At 39.8% G+C, this 19,567-nt stretch overlaps 1 protein-coding gene across 5 annotated transcripts in view; it reads left to right on the top strand.

The window, feature by feature from the left end:
* The window catches only part of CHD2 (chromodomain helicase DNA binding protein 2), a 122,081-nt gene that overhangs the window by 5,766 nt on the left and 96,748 nt on the right, over positions 1-19,567 (top strand). For all 5 annotated transcript variants that reach the window (XM_041752310.1, XM_041752311.1, XM_041752312.1 and 2 more), the window contains exon 3: positions 17,619-17,850. In XM_041752310.1, coding sequence (XP_041608244.1) covers positions 17,619-17,850 — 232 coding nt within the window. The remainder of the gene's footprint in view (positions 1-17,618; positions 17,851-19,567) is intronic.

Here is a 19,567-nt window from a genome sequence, read left to right as displayed (position 1 = left end):
CTTGTAGAACTTGACCATGTAACTGGAGCTTCAAACCTCAGAAGTGCGTTTAAAGCAACAAGAAAGAACATTCTTCTTGTGTATTGAGGTTGAATTCTGGTTAGTTGTATAAATTTTTTACTATTTGCTGAATGTCTTTAAATTCCTAAAAACTGGAAGAGAAGTAGTATTGCAGTCATGTTTGAAGATATAAACTACTTTGTTGAAGATGTTTTAACCCAAAATGATATTATTAATACGTGAGTTAAAATTTATATTATGATAACAGCAATTTATTTGCAAACTGTTTGCATGCCACTTGGAGCCAGTGAACTTTTTAAAGAACCAGAGTAAGGTCTGTTCATTAAGACTTCTGAGCGTTTTTCCTTCTGTGCAGAGAATGGCAAAAAATGGCAAGAAAAATGTTGATTTAATCTCTTTTCTGTGGCTTATTTATTTTTTAAAAAAGATTTTATTTATTTATGAGAGAGGCTGACACACAGGCAGAAGGAGAAGCAGGCTCCTCACTGGGAGCCCGATGTAGGACCCGATCCCATGACCGGGATCATTGCCTGAGGCAAAGGCAGGTAGATGCTCAACCACTGAGCCACCGAGCCATGCAGGGGTCCCTCTGTGGCTTCTTTTAAAACCTACATGGCACCTTGAAAATTAAAATCTGTAAAGATTAAGTCCTCACAGGAACATGGTTAAACAGTATTTGATGAATTTTGTGAAAGTTTTAGCAAGTTCTGGTTTGAGAGGTGAATCTGGAAGTTGAATTTTTTTCTGACAGTATCTGACACAGATTTTAGTTCTTTCAGAGACAGTGTGGACAGGGGGAGGGGCAGAGGGAGAGGAAAGAATCTTAAGCAGGCTCCAGGTTCAGCTAGGATCCCAACTTGGGACTTAGTCTCATTACTCTGAGATCATGAGTCTGACACTCCAACTGACTGGGCCACCTGGGCACCTCTCAGATTTTATTTTTTAAAAGATTTTATCTATTCTGACAGAGAGGCAGAGACACAGGCAGAGGGAGAAGCAGGCTCCCTGTAGGGAGCCTGATGTGGAACTCTATCCCAGGACCCTGGGATTACAACCTGAGCCACCCAGTTGTCCCACCTCTCACAGATTTTCTAATTAGTTTACTCCTCTCCTTTCTCTCATATGGCAAATTCCTAATGATTGTGAGATACTTTTTGAGGCCTCTGGGATTTCCAAACTCCTATCCTTTCTCCCATAAAATGTGGTAGGGTAAACTTGTTCCTGACAAAAATTAAGTGTTCTGTGTGATACCTAGTAAATTTTTTCTGGTTATGACCTTTTAAAAAACAAAAAAGTTTTTAAGGCCCTTTAGGTTCTTCCTGCAAATCTTAGAACTCAAGAACTCAGTTGGCTTGCTTGAGGGGTGGTGGTGGGGGGGTCACAAACGTATTATTTGTTTACTTTTTTTAAAAAAAAGTTTTATTTATTCGGGGATCCCTGGGTGGCTCAGTGGTTCAGCAGCGCCTGCCTTTGGCCCAGGGTGTGATCGAGTCCTGCATCAGGCTCCCGGCATGGAGCCTGCTTCTCCCTCCGCCTGTGTCTCTGCCTCTCTCTCTCGTGCGTGCTCTCTCTGTCTGTCTGTCTGTCTGTCTCTCTCTCTCTCTGTCATGAACAAATAAATAAAATCTTTAAAAAAAAAATAACTTTTATTTATTTGACAGCAGAAGCAGAGGAGCAGCAGAAGGAGAGAGAGAAGCAGGCTCTCTACTGAGCTCTTGCAGGGCTCAATCCCACGACCCTGGGATCATGATTTGAGCCAAAGGCAGACACTTAAGTGACTGAGCCACCCAGACGCCCCATGTTGGCCAATTTATGCTGAGTGCTTGTTGTTATTCTAGCTGTTCAGTTGTCTCCTGCTTTCTAGCCCGCCCCCGGGCATTGAATTCAAATTTATACCTTAGCAAAATTGCTAATTGCTGCTGTTTTGGAACTTTAGTGTTAGTGTAAAGCCAGAACAATAGAAGTTGACTAAGTCATCATACCCATCAAACCAAATACCATCAGATAGACTTAAGGTCTATCCAATGTTTATTTTGTAATCAGTAACAGTAGTACAGTGTGAGAACACATTGTTTATATGTCTGCTATGACCTTTTGACTTAAGTGTTTAAAGTTTAATTGACAGGGCAAGTCTGGGGACAGACTTTCTAAAAAGCTCGAGTGCAGTTTATGAGGTGAGGAACGAACTTTTTGCTTTGTGAAATAAATCATGGAGAACCTAGGTGTATGGAAGCCTTTCATGGTACATTTTGAAACAGTTCCTATGTAGTATTTTAGTGTTAAGATACTTGGTTAGGGTTACCTTTTTTGGTTAATTCAGTGACCTTATCAGGATTATATTCCATACTGAAAAGAACTGTAAATTCCCTTTACTGGAGAGTTCCCATAGTTTGGGGAAATGCTGCCGAGGAGCCTTGGCTAAGGTCCTGATTTTATGCTTTGGATTCAATATAATGAGTTATTTTGTTGTTTGTGGTGGGTTTAATTGTTAACTTCTGTGCCTGGCAAGAGCTGTGTACCTAATACACACCATTGCGACGTTTACTTCAGTACTGAAGGTTTTTTTCCCAATTTAGGCCCATGATGTCTACTGTTGGACTTGCAGAATTCTCACTTAAAAAATGTCGATAATGATAATCTTGGGGTTATGAAGTCAAGTAACATAAAGCCTATAAAGTGTTTGTTAGCAAATAACCTGTTACATTGAAAGTGCTCTTTAAATGTAAGCAATGAGTACTATTTTACTTCTAATGCTTTATCTTACTTTCTTACCCCTCCCTCTGCACTTATTCCCTTGTTAAGAGTCAGTACTGTTCCTAGAGTAGAGGTTGGTGTCCTGGCCTCCCATAAGAGATCCATTAGGCCTAATCTAGGCCCCTTTCCCCTCCTGCTGATACAGGTATCTGTCTAAATCATTCTAAAATGATTTTAGAAGGCAAGTCCTCTTTTAGTTAGCTGAAACCTTAGGTGTATTTTGTAGTTAATCCTCTCTTAGAATTTTCTTCTGAGACAGCCAGCCTTTTGAAGGGAGTGTTTGATGCTTTCTGGACCAGAACAGCTTCTTGTTCTATGCTTGTGAGTCACAGCGCAACTGTGGGCAGTCACTCTGAGTAGATACCTTACCTCACTTCCGGAGCAAGTGGTTATTGCCCTGGTTTACCCTCTCAAGCTGTGCAGGAGTGAATAATGAATACCAAGGAGCAATGCTGTTTGGATACAGATGTAACTGCAATAATACTTGAAACTAATGCCCAGTTGGCAGTCGCTTGCTCTTCCTAATCCACCTTCATCATAGCACCATATATCTGACTTAACATAATGCCCAAAGTCCAATATTATTCTGCTTTAGCTGTAGTCTAGGTTTAAGATTTCTGTATTGTTGGTCTTCTTAATGTTATTCATTTCCCATTCCTTATGGTTTGTGGGTTGAGTTCTATTATTTGTTCCTATAGCAGACCCTGGAGAGGGCATCTAAAAAGACTCAAGTCTAGCCCAGTTCTCTAGGAGTCAGTTAATTTTCCAAAGCCCTCCATGCGTTTTAAATGTGCATGTATTTCCACAGGTTTGCATGTGTTTTGATTCTTTTGACAGAGAAACTCTTGTTGGATTCCTTTCTAACCCTTGGTGTTCCTGTTGCCTCTCATTTTTTTCTCCTTGTCCCTTTAGGGCAATTTTACCAGTAGCTTGCGTTTGGAGGTCTGGAAGGGAAAAGTGGGTGGGGTGCTGGTACGGGTGGTTGTGTCTTGATGGAAGAGGGACATTTTCGGCACTAAATGTTATGTCAGATCCAGCAGTAGTGTATGGTGATAGAATTTTTCACCCCCAGGATTTTTGAATTCTTGTCCTAATTGCTTTAAATCCTAGTGCTGTCACTTCCTTACTATAATTCTCCACTTATGCCCTTTTTAGATCCTTCTAAAAGTTTGGATTCCAGAATTAACTTTGAATGCAGTGACATTCCATTCAGAATTCCCTTTCCCTCAAGCTGATACAAGTAACTGTCTAATCCAGTGTATGTGGGCTCTGCTGTTTGGAATAGGGTTTGTTACACATTGGTGGGTTGTGAATTGTCACCAGCATTAAAAAATAAAATAGGATAGAATATGATAATAAACCTTATGGAATGGCATGTGTATGGCTTATTTCTAAGTTCAGCAGTATCCATAATGTTGGTAATCTTTCATTTAGATTTTATCATAGGGAAAAGCAGTATGTAGTAAGAATTTTATGGGAAAATACTGGAGTAGATTTATGCTTTTTTGACTACTTGCTCTTGTGTCAGGGCACAATTTTTTTTTTTTTTAAGATTTTATTCATTTATTCATGAGAGACACAGGGACACAGGCAGAGGGAAAAGCAGGCTCCATGAGGGGAGCCCGATATGGGACTCCATCCCGGGACTCCAGGATCATGCCCTGGGTCGAAGGCAAGCACTAAACCACTGAGCCACCCAGGGATCCCCCTGTCAGGCACTATTTTAAGGTGTTTTTTTTTTTTTTTTTTTGATGTGCATTTTATTTCATGTGGTGGTTAGTGTAGCAGAAATGCTACTGACCTGCCACTGGTTAGCCAGTTCCCCAAATTAACTGTCCCAGAGCACTCTCCCTTTGAAGGCCTGTGGGTGGTCCGGCATCTTGCTGAGCTCTTTCATCCCATCCCATTGTGTACCTTCATTTGAGTCATATACATAAAAAAGGATTTACAGATTTTTCTCAAATTTGATTATGCTGGTTTTGCAGGTAATTTTGCATTTCAGTAACATACCAAACTAGTGGACTGAGGTAATTGTGAGAGAGAGATTTCAGTGAAAACTAAGTTGTTTGTTTTGGAAAAACACAGTAACTGTTATTTATAGTGCCTACTATGAGCCTGGAATTCGTTAGAACAAGTCCTTTATATGTGTTAATTTGGGTAATCTTCACAAGCCTATGAGGTAGATGTGATTAACCTCCCTATTTTGCCAATAGAAAACTCAGGCATTAGGGGGAAGGAGTAAATGGTAGAATTGGATTCAAACACTGGTAGTTTGGTTCCAGGGGTCACTAAAGCATTTTGTCGAAAATTACCATCAAATTAGATGGCTAAGAAGAAACTGTATAGTAAGGGAAAATGTAAAAATTGAATTATTCTGTATGCTCTTTTCTCATAAAAACTGTGTTTTAAAGAAACCGAAAACTCAAAATCTCAATGCATTGTAGGGTTAATGGGCACCAGAAACTCAGTGCTGCTCAAAAGTCATTGTTTTGGATAAAGAATTTCTAGTTAAAATGTGGCTGCTTTAAGTGATTCCCATGGGGGTGGTTGGGGACTCGTGATAAAAGAAGGGTGGATGGGAGGGGGAGGTACTGGGAATCTCAGAAGATCTTTTTGCAGTCCTGACTCCCATTGCCCCCCACACGCTTTGGATTTGGCAACGGATTATGAAGGCTGGGTTTCTAATTTGTTGTCTTGTTCTAAACTTAGTTCTCCTACTTAACTTCCAAATACCCTTTGCATCAGAATCATTTGAGAATTTTTTTTTTTTTTTAAACAGGCCCCAGGGGCACCTGCGGGGCTCAGTGGTTGAGCATCTGCCTTTGGCTCAGGGCAGTGATCTTGGGGTCCTGAACTCAAGTCCCTTTTCGGGCTCCCTGCAGGGAGCCTGCTTTTCCCTCTGCTTATGTCTCTGCCTCTCTCTCCGTGTCTCTCATGAATAAATAAAGTCTTAAAAAATAAAACAGGCCCCATACCTGATTGGATTTTAGGAGTTCTATATGTAGTAGGGCAGGGGCGATCATGGGCATTGTCATTGCATTCCAGGTGGGTGTATTAGGTAGCCAGGAATGGAAACCATTGTTCTCTAGACATGCCGTGAAAGGAAATAGCTCTAGTGTCTTCAGTTTCAGTAGAGGTTATTTGACATTCAAATAGAGACATTCAAATAGTGTCTGGCTGATAAGCTGTAATTTTGAGGAAGGTGAGTGATAGGTCAAATTCTCCATTTCCCTTGCTTGATTTACCAATAAAAATAAAAAATTGCTCCTTTTGAAGTTAGCTTTATAAAAGCATGTAAGTCCTCAGATTTACTTGTTAAGAGTCACTTGAGTGATTGTTAAACATATTCCCAGCCTTTCGCCTGGAAGTTTGAATTCAGTCAGGTCTGGGAGGTCCCAACCCAGGAACCTGTATGTTGAACACCAACCACGGTTGTTTCTTGTACGGAGGCTTGAGGCTGGTTTGGGAAACAAGGGCTAATTAGGACAGAAATTTGGGTCTCTGTTCTGCTTTTTAGCTGTAAGATCTTGGGCGGAAACCTCTGAACTTGTTTCTTTATCCTTTAGAAAAGGAGAAAGGGTAGACTGTGTGTGTCTCTTAGGGAAGTTTAGAATGAGATAAAGCAGTAGTTTCCTACTTGGGACATCCCCCCTTCCTGACTTTTGGCAGTGTCTGGAGATATTTTTGGTTGGGGCTGGGGTGCACCTGGTATCTGCTGGGAGGAGGCTAGGGATGCTGCGTAAATGTCTTACAACATGTAAGGACAGCCTCCCACAACAGAAAATGAATTATCTGGCTCCAAATGTCAGTAATGCCATGCTTCAGAAACTGTGGTCTAAAACATTTGGCAAAATGCTTGCCACAGTGAATATTGATTGTTACTAAGAAAGTTGAGGGAGTCCTCCCCATTAGTATTGCTTTTTCTGTGGCTTGATTCAGGGACCCCACTTAGGTGGGGTACCCAATGACTTTGGGTAGAAGTAATTTGCTATTGAGGTTAGCATTCTGGCTTTTTAAGCCCTCTTTGAACGTTGAGTTGCTACCTTATGGAAGTCTAGAGATTTATAGCCTAGAAGTAAGGAAAGATGAGACTCAAAGGGCTGCAAGGAATTTGTGGTCAAACTAGTTCATCTGTCCTCAGGGCTCTAAAATATACCACTTGAGATGGTGGGTTATAGGAAGAGCTTTCTTTCTCCCCGCTTTAACTACTTGTCCTGTTCTTATATGATCCTTAGTGCATTAGCAGATCTGAATTGGGTAGATGTTCATAAAGTGGTTATTTGGTTTTTACCTCATCCAGGCTCCTTGCTCTAATTCACTTTTTCCTGGTGGTATATGTCCATGGATGCTTCCTGAACTGTTTATTTGATGCTTCTGGAGCTATTTAGGACTACTCAGTATTAATTGGTTATGGGGGAGCAGAGGTAGCATGATGAAGACAAGGTGACTTCCGGCACCAGTTGAAGATGTTAGGAGCATGCTTATTACATACAGGTGGATGTTTTTCCCTTGTTAGCACTGAATTTCTGAATCTGAGAGACTTTGCCTTTTACCCCCTGAAACTGGAAGTAGCTTTTTGTGTGCTTTTTTTTTTTTTTCTTTTTGAATGTACACCTTTTTTCTGGAAAAAAGAGCCATGGTTTTAAAACAGTGTTTGAAGTAACTTCCAGGGAACCCTGGGTGGCTCAGTGGTTTAGCGCCTGCCTTCGGCCCAGGGCCTGATCCTGGAGTCCTGGGATCGAGTCTCACATCACGCTCCTTCCATGGAGCCTGCTTCTTCCTCTGCCTGTGCCTCTGGCTCTCTCTCTCTGTCTATCATGAATAAATAGATGAAATCTTAAAAAAAAAAAAAGTAACTTCCAGCACTGTCAGACCCCAGGAAGATCTGCTTCTGAATAGTGATCAGTTTTGCAAGTCTTTTTTGAGAAATTCAGAAAAGCTCAGAAAAATTCAAAGAATACAGTTTAAAGTTCTAAACAAATTAGATATGGCTAAAGTCCTGTTTACTATGCCTTCTCTTTAGTTACGGTCATGAACTTGACATATAAAAAACTTGGCATTTTAAAAATATACCTGGTTTGCATAATGGGTTTTGTGTTTTAAAAATCTAATAGTTTTGCAGTTGTTGTGTTGATGTTTATAGATCTAATCCATTCCTAGTCTAATTTGTTAATTGCAGAGTATGAATCTAGATTAGATTAATTCCTTTATTAAGGAATTAATGGTCTTTATGAGCAGAGCTGTGAATTTTTATACTTCCACTTCTTGCACAAATTTAATAATGTGTCTGCTTTTATATACCCATAGATCAAATTGCATGATTCATATGCATATTTGGAGGTTTACTGGAAAATGGCAAGTTGCTTTGCAATGCCTCTGCCAATTGCTTTTTCAGTAATGGTGTATCATTACTATCTTGCCTATTTTCTCCACATCACTTAGTATTATCATACATTTTAATTTCTACAACGCAGATGGATGTAGAATAACCTGTTTTAATAATACATTTCTCAAATTACTCCTGAGGTTTAATTTCCTTTTCATAAGTTTCTTGGCCAGTTTCTTTTCTGTGGTTGATAATCCCTGTCCTTCCCCTGGTTATCTGTGGATTTTTCTTTGATCTGTAATTCTTCTTATGTTATTGAAATTTCTCTTCTCAATTGGTTGTCTTTTAACCTTGTTTATAGTGTGGTGTATTCCTCATAATGGTAGGACTTGAACCAGGGGCAGGCAGTCCCAGGTCTCCAGGATCAGGCCCTGGGCTGAAGGCGGCACCAAACCGCTGAGCCACCCGGGCTGCCCTAATGCTGTTTTACCGAAGAATGTCTGCATGGCGGGGACAGCACTGTGAGTCCCATAGTTCATGCTGTGGGGCTGGGAGGGGTGACATCATGTATATGCACTTGGGCTAAGCCTCTTCTATAATGAGGGTAGTTTGTCTTGGTTTTTGTAAAGGTTTAGAGGAAAATTTTTGCATATGCTTGACACCTAAGCGCTTCATAAATATTAGCTACTGAATCATCGATAGAATTTAGTCTGAAAATGTTTTAAAAAAGGAATTTTAGTGTAGGTTGCTTTGTGTTAAAAGATTTTGCTTTCACCAACCAAAAAAAAGCATCCTCTGCCAAACAGTTCAGCCATTTTGTAAATTTCAGAAAAAATAAACACCCAAGTGCTGAAATGGCAGCTCCTGGGCAGAGCACCCACAGGCTTACTTTTCTCTCCTTGAAGTGTTGCTGTGCTGCCCTCTTGTGGCCATTTGGGAAACAGCGATAAAGAATTGAAACGGGAACTCTGGGTGGCGCAGCGGTTTGGCGCCTGCCTTTGGCCCAGGGCGCGATCCAGGAGACCGAGGATCGAATCCCACGTCGGGGTCCCGGTGCATGGAGCCTGCTTCTCCCTCTGCCTATGTCGCTGCCCCCCCCCCCCCCTCTCTCTCTGTGACTATCATAAATTAAAAAAAAAAAAAAAAAAGAATTGAAACGGGAACAATAGCTCTTACAAGGCTGCTTGCTTTCAAAGCCCAGTTGTAAAATATACTTCATCACTCCATTTTTGCCAACTTCAGTTTTAAAAAATATTTTATTTATTTATTCATGAGAGACACACACGAAGAGAGAGGCAGAGACGCAGGCAGAGGGACAAGCAGGCTCCATGCAGGGAGCCCAATGTGGGACTCGATTCCAGGACCCCAGCATCACGCCCTGAGCCCACAGCAGGCGCCAAACCACTGAGCCACCCAGGGATCCCCGATTTTTGCCAACTTCACAAAGGATTTTGAAGAGATACCAAATCCTTTTCTACCGACAAGTGAAAAGAGATGTTAAACTTTTTTTCATAAACATTTATTTTCAATTGGAATCCAGAAATCTGGTTTTGATGAGTCCCTTTCATTATTTTTGCATTGTATTTCCTGTGTAGTGATTTTTCAGACTCAAATTACAAGACTTGTTTGCAAATTAGATTTTGAGTGATTTTAGGATACACTTATTTTTCATAAGGATTCTGTGTGACAGATTCCTGAATATTCCATTTTTAATTGCTTTATCACCATTAATGTCGGAAGTCAGGTAATGTTATGACTTTGTTTAGGTGAGAGCTTATTTAAAGGACTCCCCCATCTGCCCCAACTCCATTTGACCCATTTAGTCAAGTCTTGTGGATTTTCCACATCTCTGGGTCTAAATTGGCATTACAAGCTACAATTGAATATTGATAATGATTTAGTATTATTATAACTAGGCATTAATAGCAAGTCAGCATAATAGTTAATCTTGTCTTTTGAAATAGATTGTCAGCGCTTTAAGTGTGGAAATATAGTTTTTTGGTTTGTAGATATTTCTTTTCTATTTTAACACTTAGAATCTTGCCCTCCTAAGAGAGAAGTATGCAAATTAATTGTTATGCCTTTATTAAGACTTTTTTTTCTTACAAATAAAGTATATTTTTTCAGTTTTACTGAGGAAATAATTGGTATAAAACACTGTATAAATTCAAGGCATACAGGGTGGGAGTTTAATTTACATATACTAAAAAATGATTGCTACAGTAGCATCCATCCATCTATACAGTAACCTAAAGAAGAAAAATTCTTTTCTTGTAGTGAGAACGCATGGGATTTACTTTAACTTTCCCATATCTCCTACAGCAGTGTTGGCTGTAGTCATCATGTTGTATGTTACATCCCTAGTACTTACCTATCTTATAACTGAAAGTTTGTACCTTTTGTAAATACCTTTCTCCAGTTTTCTCTCCCACCACCATCTGTATCCAGTAACTCTTCAGTTTGATCTTTTTCTCTATGAGTTTTTAAAAAAGTTACTGTTTTATTTATTTCTTTTATTATTCTTTTATTTATTTCTTTTTTTAGATTCCACATCTAAGTAGGACCATTTGTCTTAGTTTGTTTCCATGTCTTGGCTATGTAAGTAATGCTGCCCTGAACATGTGAACATGGAGTTAGGTATCTTTTTGAATTAGTGTTTTTGTTGTTTTGGGTATATTCCCAGAAGTGGGATTACTGGATAGTTCTAGTTTTAATTTTTTGAGTATCCTCCATACTGTTTTCCTTTTTTTTTTTTTTTTAATCCATACTGTTTTTCTTGGTGACTATACCAATTCACTCGCAGTGGACAAGAGTTTCCTTTTCTCCACATCCTTGCTAACTTGTTTAATCTCTTGTCTGTTTGATATGGCCATTCTAAATAGGTGTGAGGTAATATCTCATTGTCGCTTTAATTTGCATTTCCCTACTGACTAGTGATGTGTTGAGCATCTTCTCATATACTTGTTGATTTTTTTGTATATCTTTGGAGAAATGTCTTTTGAGGTACTTTGCTCATTTTTTAATTTATTAATTTTTAAAAAAATATTTATTCGAGAGAAAGAGAGCGCATGTGCATGAAGAGGGAGCAGAGGGAAAGGGAGAAGCAGGCTTCCCACTGAGCAGAGCCTGATGTAGGGCTTGATCCCAGGAACCTGGGATTATGACCTGAGCCGAAGCCAGACTGAGTCACCCAGGTGCCCTATTAACTTGTTAATTTTCAATGTATTTGCTTTTTGCTATTGAGTTGTTAGGAGTTCTTTCTATATTTTAGATATTAACTACTTAATCAGATCTATAGTTTGCAGATGTTTTTCCATTCTGTAGGTTGTCTTTTCATTTTGTTTGTGGTTTCTTTTGCTGTGCGGAAGCTTTTTAGTTTGATGTGGTCCCAGTTGAGTTTTTGATTTTCAATTTTTGATTTTGTTGTTGGTTCTTCAGATATCATATCCAAACAATCATTACCAAGACTGCTCTCAAGGAGCTTTATTTCTGTGTTTTTGCTTGGGAGTTTCATGGTCAGGACTTACATTCAAGTTTTTAATCCGTTTTGCATTAATTTTTGTGAGTGAGTGAGTAGGATATGGGTCCATTTTGATTCTTTTACATGTGGATTTATTCCAGCTATTACAGCACCATTTATTGAAGAGACAGTCTTTTCTCGGTTGAATTTTCTTGGGTTTTTTTTTTTTTTTTTTTAAAGACTTTATTTATTCATGAGAGACACAGAGAGATGCAGAGACACAGGCAGAGGGAGAAGCAGGCTCCATGCAGGGAACCTGACCTGGGACTTGATGCCAGGTCTCCAGGATCACATCCTGGGTTGAAGGCGACTCTAAACCGCTGAGCCACCCGGGCTGCCCTTTCTTGGATTTCTTGTCAAATATTTGTTGATTGGAGACACCTGGGTGGCTCAGTCGTTGAGCGTCTGCCTTTGGCTCAGGTCATGAACCCAGAGTTCATGGGGAGCCTGCTTTGCTTCTTCTGCCTGTCTCTGCCTCTCTCTGTGTCTCTCATGAATAAATAAATAAAATCTTTAAAAAGTATATATTAGTTGACTGTGTATGGCTGGGTTTATTTCTGGGCTCTTGATTCTGTTCCCCTGATTTATTTTTCTGTTTTAATGCCACTACCATCCTGTTTTGATGCCTGTAGCTTTATAGTATAGCTTGAAATTAGGAATTGTGATACCTCTTTTATTCTTTTTTTTTCTCAAGATTTTGGCTCTTGGGGTCTTTGGCGGTTTCATATAAATTTTAGGATTGCTTTTTCTCCTATTAAAAAATACCATTGAAATATTGATATGGATTGTATTGAATCTAAAGCTAGCTTTTGGTAATAGTGATATTTTAACATTATTCTTCCAACTTATGAACACGGGATACTTTTCCATTTGTGTTGTTTTTTTTTAAGTTTTTACTTTTAAGTAATCTTAAAAATAATAATCTGCATCTACTGTGGGGCTTGAACTTAAAACCCTGAGATAGTCACAGGTTCCACTGACTGAACCTGCCAGGCATCTCCCTGTTTGTGTCATCTTTTATTTTTTTCATTAAAGTCTTATAGTTTTCAGAGTGAGAGATCTTTCACCTCTTCAGTTAAATGTGGTCCTAAGTATTTTATGGTTGGTACTGCTATTGTAAATGGGATCAATTTCTTTCTTTTTTTTTTCTGAAAATTTATTTTTAGTGTATAGAAATACTACTGATTTTTGCGTGTTAATTATGTATCTTGCAACTTTCCTAAATTCATTGATTAGATCTAACAGTGTTTTGGTTGAATTTTTAGGATTTTCTCCTTATAAAATCATGTCATATGCAAATAGAGACAAGTTACTTCTTTTTCAGTTAACTTGTATTTCCTTTTCTTGCCTGATTGTGCTCTAGCTAGGACTTACAGTACTGTGTTGATTCGGAGAGCTGGGAGTGGGCATACTTGTGCCTGATCAGATGGGAAAAGCTTTCAGCCTTTTCACTACTGAGTATGTCATTAGCAGTGGGAAGCCTTTTTCTTCCCTTTTTTTTCCTTAAGCACCTTTTTTTTTCTCCTGAATATTACTTTATTAAATATGACTTGCTGGTTTCAAAAATAATTAAAAAACACCTAGTCTTACTTTCATTCACATCTTTAGCTCATTTTGTGTTGGATTGGGGTAATTTATCCCTTGCTTTGCATTTGATTCTTTTGTCTGGATTTATTATGAACCATTTTAAATGTTAAAAAGGCTAATACTTACATAATGAACAACTGTGAACTCGCCACTCCGCTTCAGTCCAATATCATTCTCTGATCACATCTGCCTCCTTCAACCCTAGAGGTAAGTACAATTGTGAATTTGGTGTTTATTTTATTTTATTTTATTTTATTTTTTTTTTGGTGTTTATTTTTTTAGAGGTTTGATTTTCATACTAATTTATCTATATATATTTTTGAAATTATCTATATATATTTTTGAAATTACACAAGTAGTTCATTGTATCCGTTAGTATACTTCAAATAACTCATCAAACAGAGTAAACCACTGTTAACAGTTTGGTGATTAAAATGTATCTGTGCATATAGATTAGGTGTTGATAGAAACATGATTGTGTTTTTTTTCTTAAAAGCTATTGTGTGCACTGTTAGATTTCTAGAGTCACTTTCCTACACAAACACAAATATACAGCTGCACAAGAAGCCTTATACAAGGATATATATAGTCTATTACAGTGAGCAATTTGGAAAACTAAATATTCTAGTCAGAGATAAATATGGAAGTATATCAAGGATATTTGTAGCTTATTGGTTAAGATAATGGTTTAAGAATAGCCTAAATGTCTCATGAATAGGGGACGGATTAAATAAAATATAGAGCATCCATATTATCATCATAGAGGCTGTCAAAGGGAGTGAGGCATCCTATGTATACACGTACCCTTATTGTGGGTGCTGGCAGGGGATGTTTCCATCACGTCTCAGCACAAAACGCTCCCAGGATTTCTAGCTCTGGACTGTCCTGGTATCTTCAGCAGATTAATGCTATTTGTGATTTTCTGTTTGAGAGTTGAATTTTTTTTTTTTTAAAGATTTATTTATTTATTTATTCAGAGAGAGAGAGAGAGAGAGAGAGAGAGAGAGAGAGAGGCAGAGACACAGGCAGAGGGAGAAGCAGGCTCCATGCAGGGAGCCCAACGTGGGACTCGATCCTTTGTCTCCAGGATCACACCCCAGGCTGCAGGCAGTGCTAAACCGCTGCACCACCGGAGCTGCCCAAGAGTTGAATATTTTCTGTCCTGTTGCTGGAGTGTTCTGTATTTCATGGAACATCCTATGATCTTGCGACAGTTTTAGCTGGTGATGATTGCCAAAATGGGATTCTTGCCTTAATCTCTTGTCTGGAGATACTGAAGCAGTATAGTAATTAGAAAACTAAACCATTCATTCCAAAAAGGTTGCAGAATGAATGCATATTCTAGCAAAGTCAGTGATTCCCCCTGTCCTCTTCTCCAGCATTCCAGGCCCAGGGAACATCAAAGAAGACAGTTTAGCTCTCAGGAGGTGGACACACGACCAAATTACTTGTATAGGATGGGATATATGAGAGGCAAAGGAAGCCTAGATGTTAGCAACTGGGGCTTTGGAGCCTGTCCTAAAGGTTGAGATGTGTCATTGCTAAAAGTGAGAGCCAGTGGAGCGTGGTGGTTGAAACTCAGACCAAAATGAGCCTGCCCGTTTCAGTTCCCAGTGACAGTAACTGCTGTGGCAAAGTATCATGGAAGTACTTAATAGGCGCTGAGTTTAGGATTGGAGAGGGCACAGAGAATTTTCCTAGAGAAGGTAATGCCTGAGGCTTCAAGAATTGGAGAGGTGCCTCACCAGCAAAGATTGAAGGTGAACAGTACTCAGGCTTACTGTGTTGTGTGCTGTACAAGTGGTTCAGTAAGGCTGGACTGGTGGGGGTGAGGAGGGAAGGAAGGGTGAATACTAGATCTTGAGAACTTGGAGAGGGAGGCCAAGTTTCCTGGGGCATGCTGAGACTGGATGTTCCCAGGGACCAGGCCCGGGAGGTGGGCAGCCAGCTCTTCCTCCTCCAGGCCTCTCTAATCACTCAGCCCCTTTGGCTATGTAAATGCAGCCTCCAGGTACATTCCTAACACTTTTTTAAGTGGAAAGGAATTTCTTTCTAAATTCTTCTGGTGCAGAAATGCTGGAGCTGCCTCTGTACCTTTAAAACTGAGCAAATTATGGAGGCAAAGGTAATAAATTCCAACTAGTGCCATAAATTATGTGGTACTGATTCACTAATGAGTGCTAGCTGGGGAGAACTTTGTGTTAGAAGAGCTGGGAAGTGAAAATCTGGAAATCCTAATGTTTGGTAAGGCCTTGTCATTTATAGGGTCCTGGTGTCCTATCTGCCCTCTGGTGCTCTCATAACCTTGCCAGGATGGCACGGTTTACAAAGTGCCATGGGGGAGAGATCTAGGACTAAGACCTGAGCCGTCGATGCTGAAGCCTGCACTTGTTGCTATACTGTCCAGCCTTCGTCTTTTTATTATTTGCCAGGTGACCCACCTTATGCTTGGTCACAGAGAATAAGTGATTTATGATGCCATAGTCAGCTGGATTAGTTGGCTTTTACTGTCTGGAGGGCCAGGGAATCAGTCTAATGAGACCTTAGCAGTATTGAGTCACTTATTACTGGGGTGCCTGACTGGTTTTGGACATAGTATAACAGGGAAAAGTTTTACTTTCTGAGTCGCTAAAGTTTTGAACTCCTGTGATAAAATAAAGGATATGGGCATTAGAGCCAAGCTGGGGGCGGGCGGGGGGAATCCCAGCCCTGCTGTCTCATTTCTCTTGTCCTTTGCATGGGGATACTGATTCCTAATAGGGTTGTTCTGGGTAATAAGCAAAATAATGCATATAAAGTCCTTCGAGGGATCCCTGGGTGGCGCAGCGGTTTGGCGCTTGTCTTTGGCCCAGGGCGCGATCCTGGAGACGCAGGATCGAATCCCACATCGGGCTCCCGGTGCATGGAGCCTGCTTCTCCCTCTGCCTGTGTCTCTGCCTCTCTCTCTCTCTCTCTGACTATCATAAATAAATAAAAATTTAAAAAAAAAATTAAAAAAAAAAGTCCTTCGAATATTGCTAGGTACCTGTTAGATGATTAGGCAATTAATATGTGGTTTTACCCTTCCCCGCACCTCTCCGCCTCCAACACCCTTACCCCCTCTTCAGTGTCACTGATTAATTACTTCCTTATCTTTACTAAAAGGCTGCTGTGCTCTAATGTGCGTACTGTGGGTCACATGGCATTTGGGGAGTCAATCCCATTCCCCAATGTACTGTCTTACCCATTCTGTGGACATGTTTGTCAAGTGATAGGCCCTCATTTCTAGTTGGGAAGGTACAGTGGTGGTAAATTCAAAGCTTCCCTTCTTTACCCCCTTGGGTTTCATGCCACATGTCTTTTCTCTCCTGCTTCCTAAACACCAGGCCCCTTCTGTTAAGTGGCTATTAACCCTGGGTTCTGGGTTGCTACTTGCCTCCCTTCCTGTGCTCTGACTCTAAGCAGAAGAGTTCTGTGAACTGTCCAGGTCTTTTTGTGGAGTCTACCCAGTTTAGGTCTTTCCCTTTAAAGTAACTTCACTATTACCAGTGTGCCCCTGAATTGCTTTTTTACTTTATGGGGAGGGTATATTGCCTACTTGGCTCCCAGGGTTGATACTCCCATCTTCCATCTCCTTCTGATATTTCTGTTTTGTGGCTTTTGCTATCATGTGCCTCCTTAGGTTGCTCTTTCTTGAGGGGTATTTGGAATGAGGAAGGGGTGGGATGTATGCTAGCCCATAGTGGGTCTTTATTGGATTCACATCAGACTCCGAATGCTCTTTGTGTTTATTTTTTTCTGTTAAGTCTACCAGGTCTGGAACTCCGTTGCCAGAGATTGCAAGGCAGGACCTCTGGTTGGGGTTAATGTGTGTGTGTTTTCATACTGCTCCCCAGATGAGTCTGATTTGAACCTGTTGTTGAGAACCAGTGATTGGATAATTGCAACCAGATTGCATTCTTACTCTTTGGGTAACTTTGCCTTGGTTTTGTTCTATGTTGGTTTTTTCCTTTGTGTGTGGTGGTAGAGTTGTCTTGAGGAGGAAGAGACTGATACAGAACAAATAAGACTTAGTGGATCCAGACTGATCTGGTTTCAAATCCTGCCTATGTCATTTTGGGAGACTTGCTTAATTATTTCTGAGCTTCATTTTGAGTTTTGTAAAAGATTTAATCTATATAAATTAAATGGTATATACCATCATCTAAGCACTCAGGAAATGGTAGCTACTAGGGATGTTGGGAATGATGGTGGTAACATTATTTGCAATATAAGAATATAAATCTGAATTTGAAGATTTTGATTTTGTGTTACCAGAATTATTCTTTGCTGTCATTTTACAGCTTTTTAAAAATAGATTTATGTGGAATTTTTTAAAAACAGATTTATATGGTGGATCTTAAGTATTTTTTTTTTTTTTTTTAATTTAAGTCACTCAGCATCTGAAGAAGCTTCCGGTTCAGACTCAGGCAGCCAGTCGGAGAGTGAGCAGGGCAGCGATCCAGGAAGCGGACATGGCAGTGAGTCAAATAGCAGTTCTGAGTCTTCAGAGAGCCAATCGGAATCTGAAAGTGAGTCGGCGGGTTCTAAATCCCAGCCAGTCCTTCCAGAAGCCAAAGAGAAGCCTGCCTCTAAGAAGGAACGGATAGCTGATGTGAAGAAGGTATCTACTTTGCTGTACATTAAAAATGTGCTGCTAGCTAGGACCAGTTAGCAGACCTTTGTTTCCCATGGAAAACTCATTAGTGGATCTGGATAATGAAAACTATAGTCACCTTTTGTAATAATACACTGTCTGTGGGTATAAACAGAGATTGCATTCTCTCCTGCTATTTGATATAGTAGACACAAGGCCATAAGGAAAATTACATGATCTGTCAAATTACAAGGCAAGGACAAATTTTTATAATTTTGTTTTTTGTCTTTTTAGAGTGAATGGTAGGGGGAGGGGCAGAAAGAGAGGGAGAGAAAGAGAAAGAAAATCTTAAGCAGGCTCCATACCCAGCACGGAGCTGGACATGGAGCTTGATCTCATGACCCTGAGATCATTACCTGAGCTGAAATCAAGAGTTGGACGCTTAATGGACTGTGCCACCCAGGTGCCCCTATAGTTTGGTTTTTAACGTTTAAAAAAGGTAATAGTCAATACTGAAGAATACCAGAGAGAATCACTGACAGATGATTATGCAATGCAGTTGTAAAGCTTAGTGATGGATGATAATTTAAGAATAAGGGCAGTTTCTCTTATCTGAAGGATGGAAGAAAAATATTTCTCATAAGAAAAAAGTTATCTGCATTTAGGCAATGTAGGTATTGTTCACTTAACAAAAGAGTTCTCTCTCTCTCTTTTTTTTTTTTTTTTTAAGATTTTATTTATTTATTCATGAGAGACACAGAGGCAGAGGGAGAAGCAGGCTCCTCGAGGGGAGCCCGAGGTGGGACTCGATCCCAGGACCCTGGGACCATGCCCTGAGCCGAAGGCAGATGCACAACCACTGAGCCACCCAGGCATCCCAACAGAAGAGTCTTCTAGCAAAGAATGCAAAGAGACAAAATTGAAATGCAGAGTGTGCTCTCATTGATGCACAAACTTTGGAGTGCATTCCTTTTGGTGAAAAACGAATGACTTGACCTAATTAATCACAAGAATACAGCTGATCTTTTAAAATTTTGTTGAGACCATTGCATTTGAATCACTGAAAATACAAAAGAATATTCTTTTAGGAATTTAAAAATAAAATGGCCTAATGAAATTAAAAGCTATTATGCTACATCAGTTTTTATTCTTCTAAGATAGAAGTCTTCTGAGGTCTCAGATTTTTGTAGTAGTACAGACAATTTTAAATTACCTTGCAGGTTCTGTAGAATAGCTTCAACAGATGTGCTGTGAGGGGTAGGGAAATGAGAGCTATCCTTGTTGCTTCACTCAACAGAGGAGTGACTTTCAGATACTAAAGTTATTGCACCGTGTTGTCTGCTCAGTGTGGGTGGACCTTTCACAGAATTCAAAAAGACCCTGCATGTAGAAGCACCACTTAGAGATTTTGCTCTGAGTATCACTAACCTCAGAGACTTATTACGCAGGCTTGTAGCAGAAGGCATTGCTTGTGTGATCTTCAGTGTGTCATGTGTCATGCTGGAGCCTGGTTTTCTCTGCATCTAGATCAAGTGTTCTTTTCAGAGCACCACAATACACTTTTGAAGGAATGGTAAAGGAAGGAAAAAAATCTGAATATAACTTTCATCTGTGCAGTGGAGTGTTCTTAACTTGCAGAGATTAAAGGAAAACAGACGCCATTACTTAACATAGTGCTTAAAACTTCACTGAAACTGTGTTGACCACCAGGATTCACAGCTGTTAAGTTTTAAGACCTTATATA

Source organism: Vulpes lagopus, chromosome 4 (assembly GCF_018345385.1).
Source record: "Vulpes lagopus strain Blue_001 chromosome 4, ASM1834538v1, whole genome shotgun sequence".
Classification (NCBI taxonomy): domain Eukaryota; kingdom Metazoa; phylum Chordata; class Mammalia; order Carnivora; family Canidae; genus Vulpes; species Vulpes lagopus.
The sequence above is the reverse complement of the archived record's forward strand: the minus strand, read 5'-3'. Positions and strand labels throughout refer to the sequence as shown.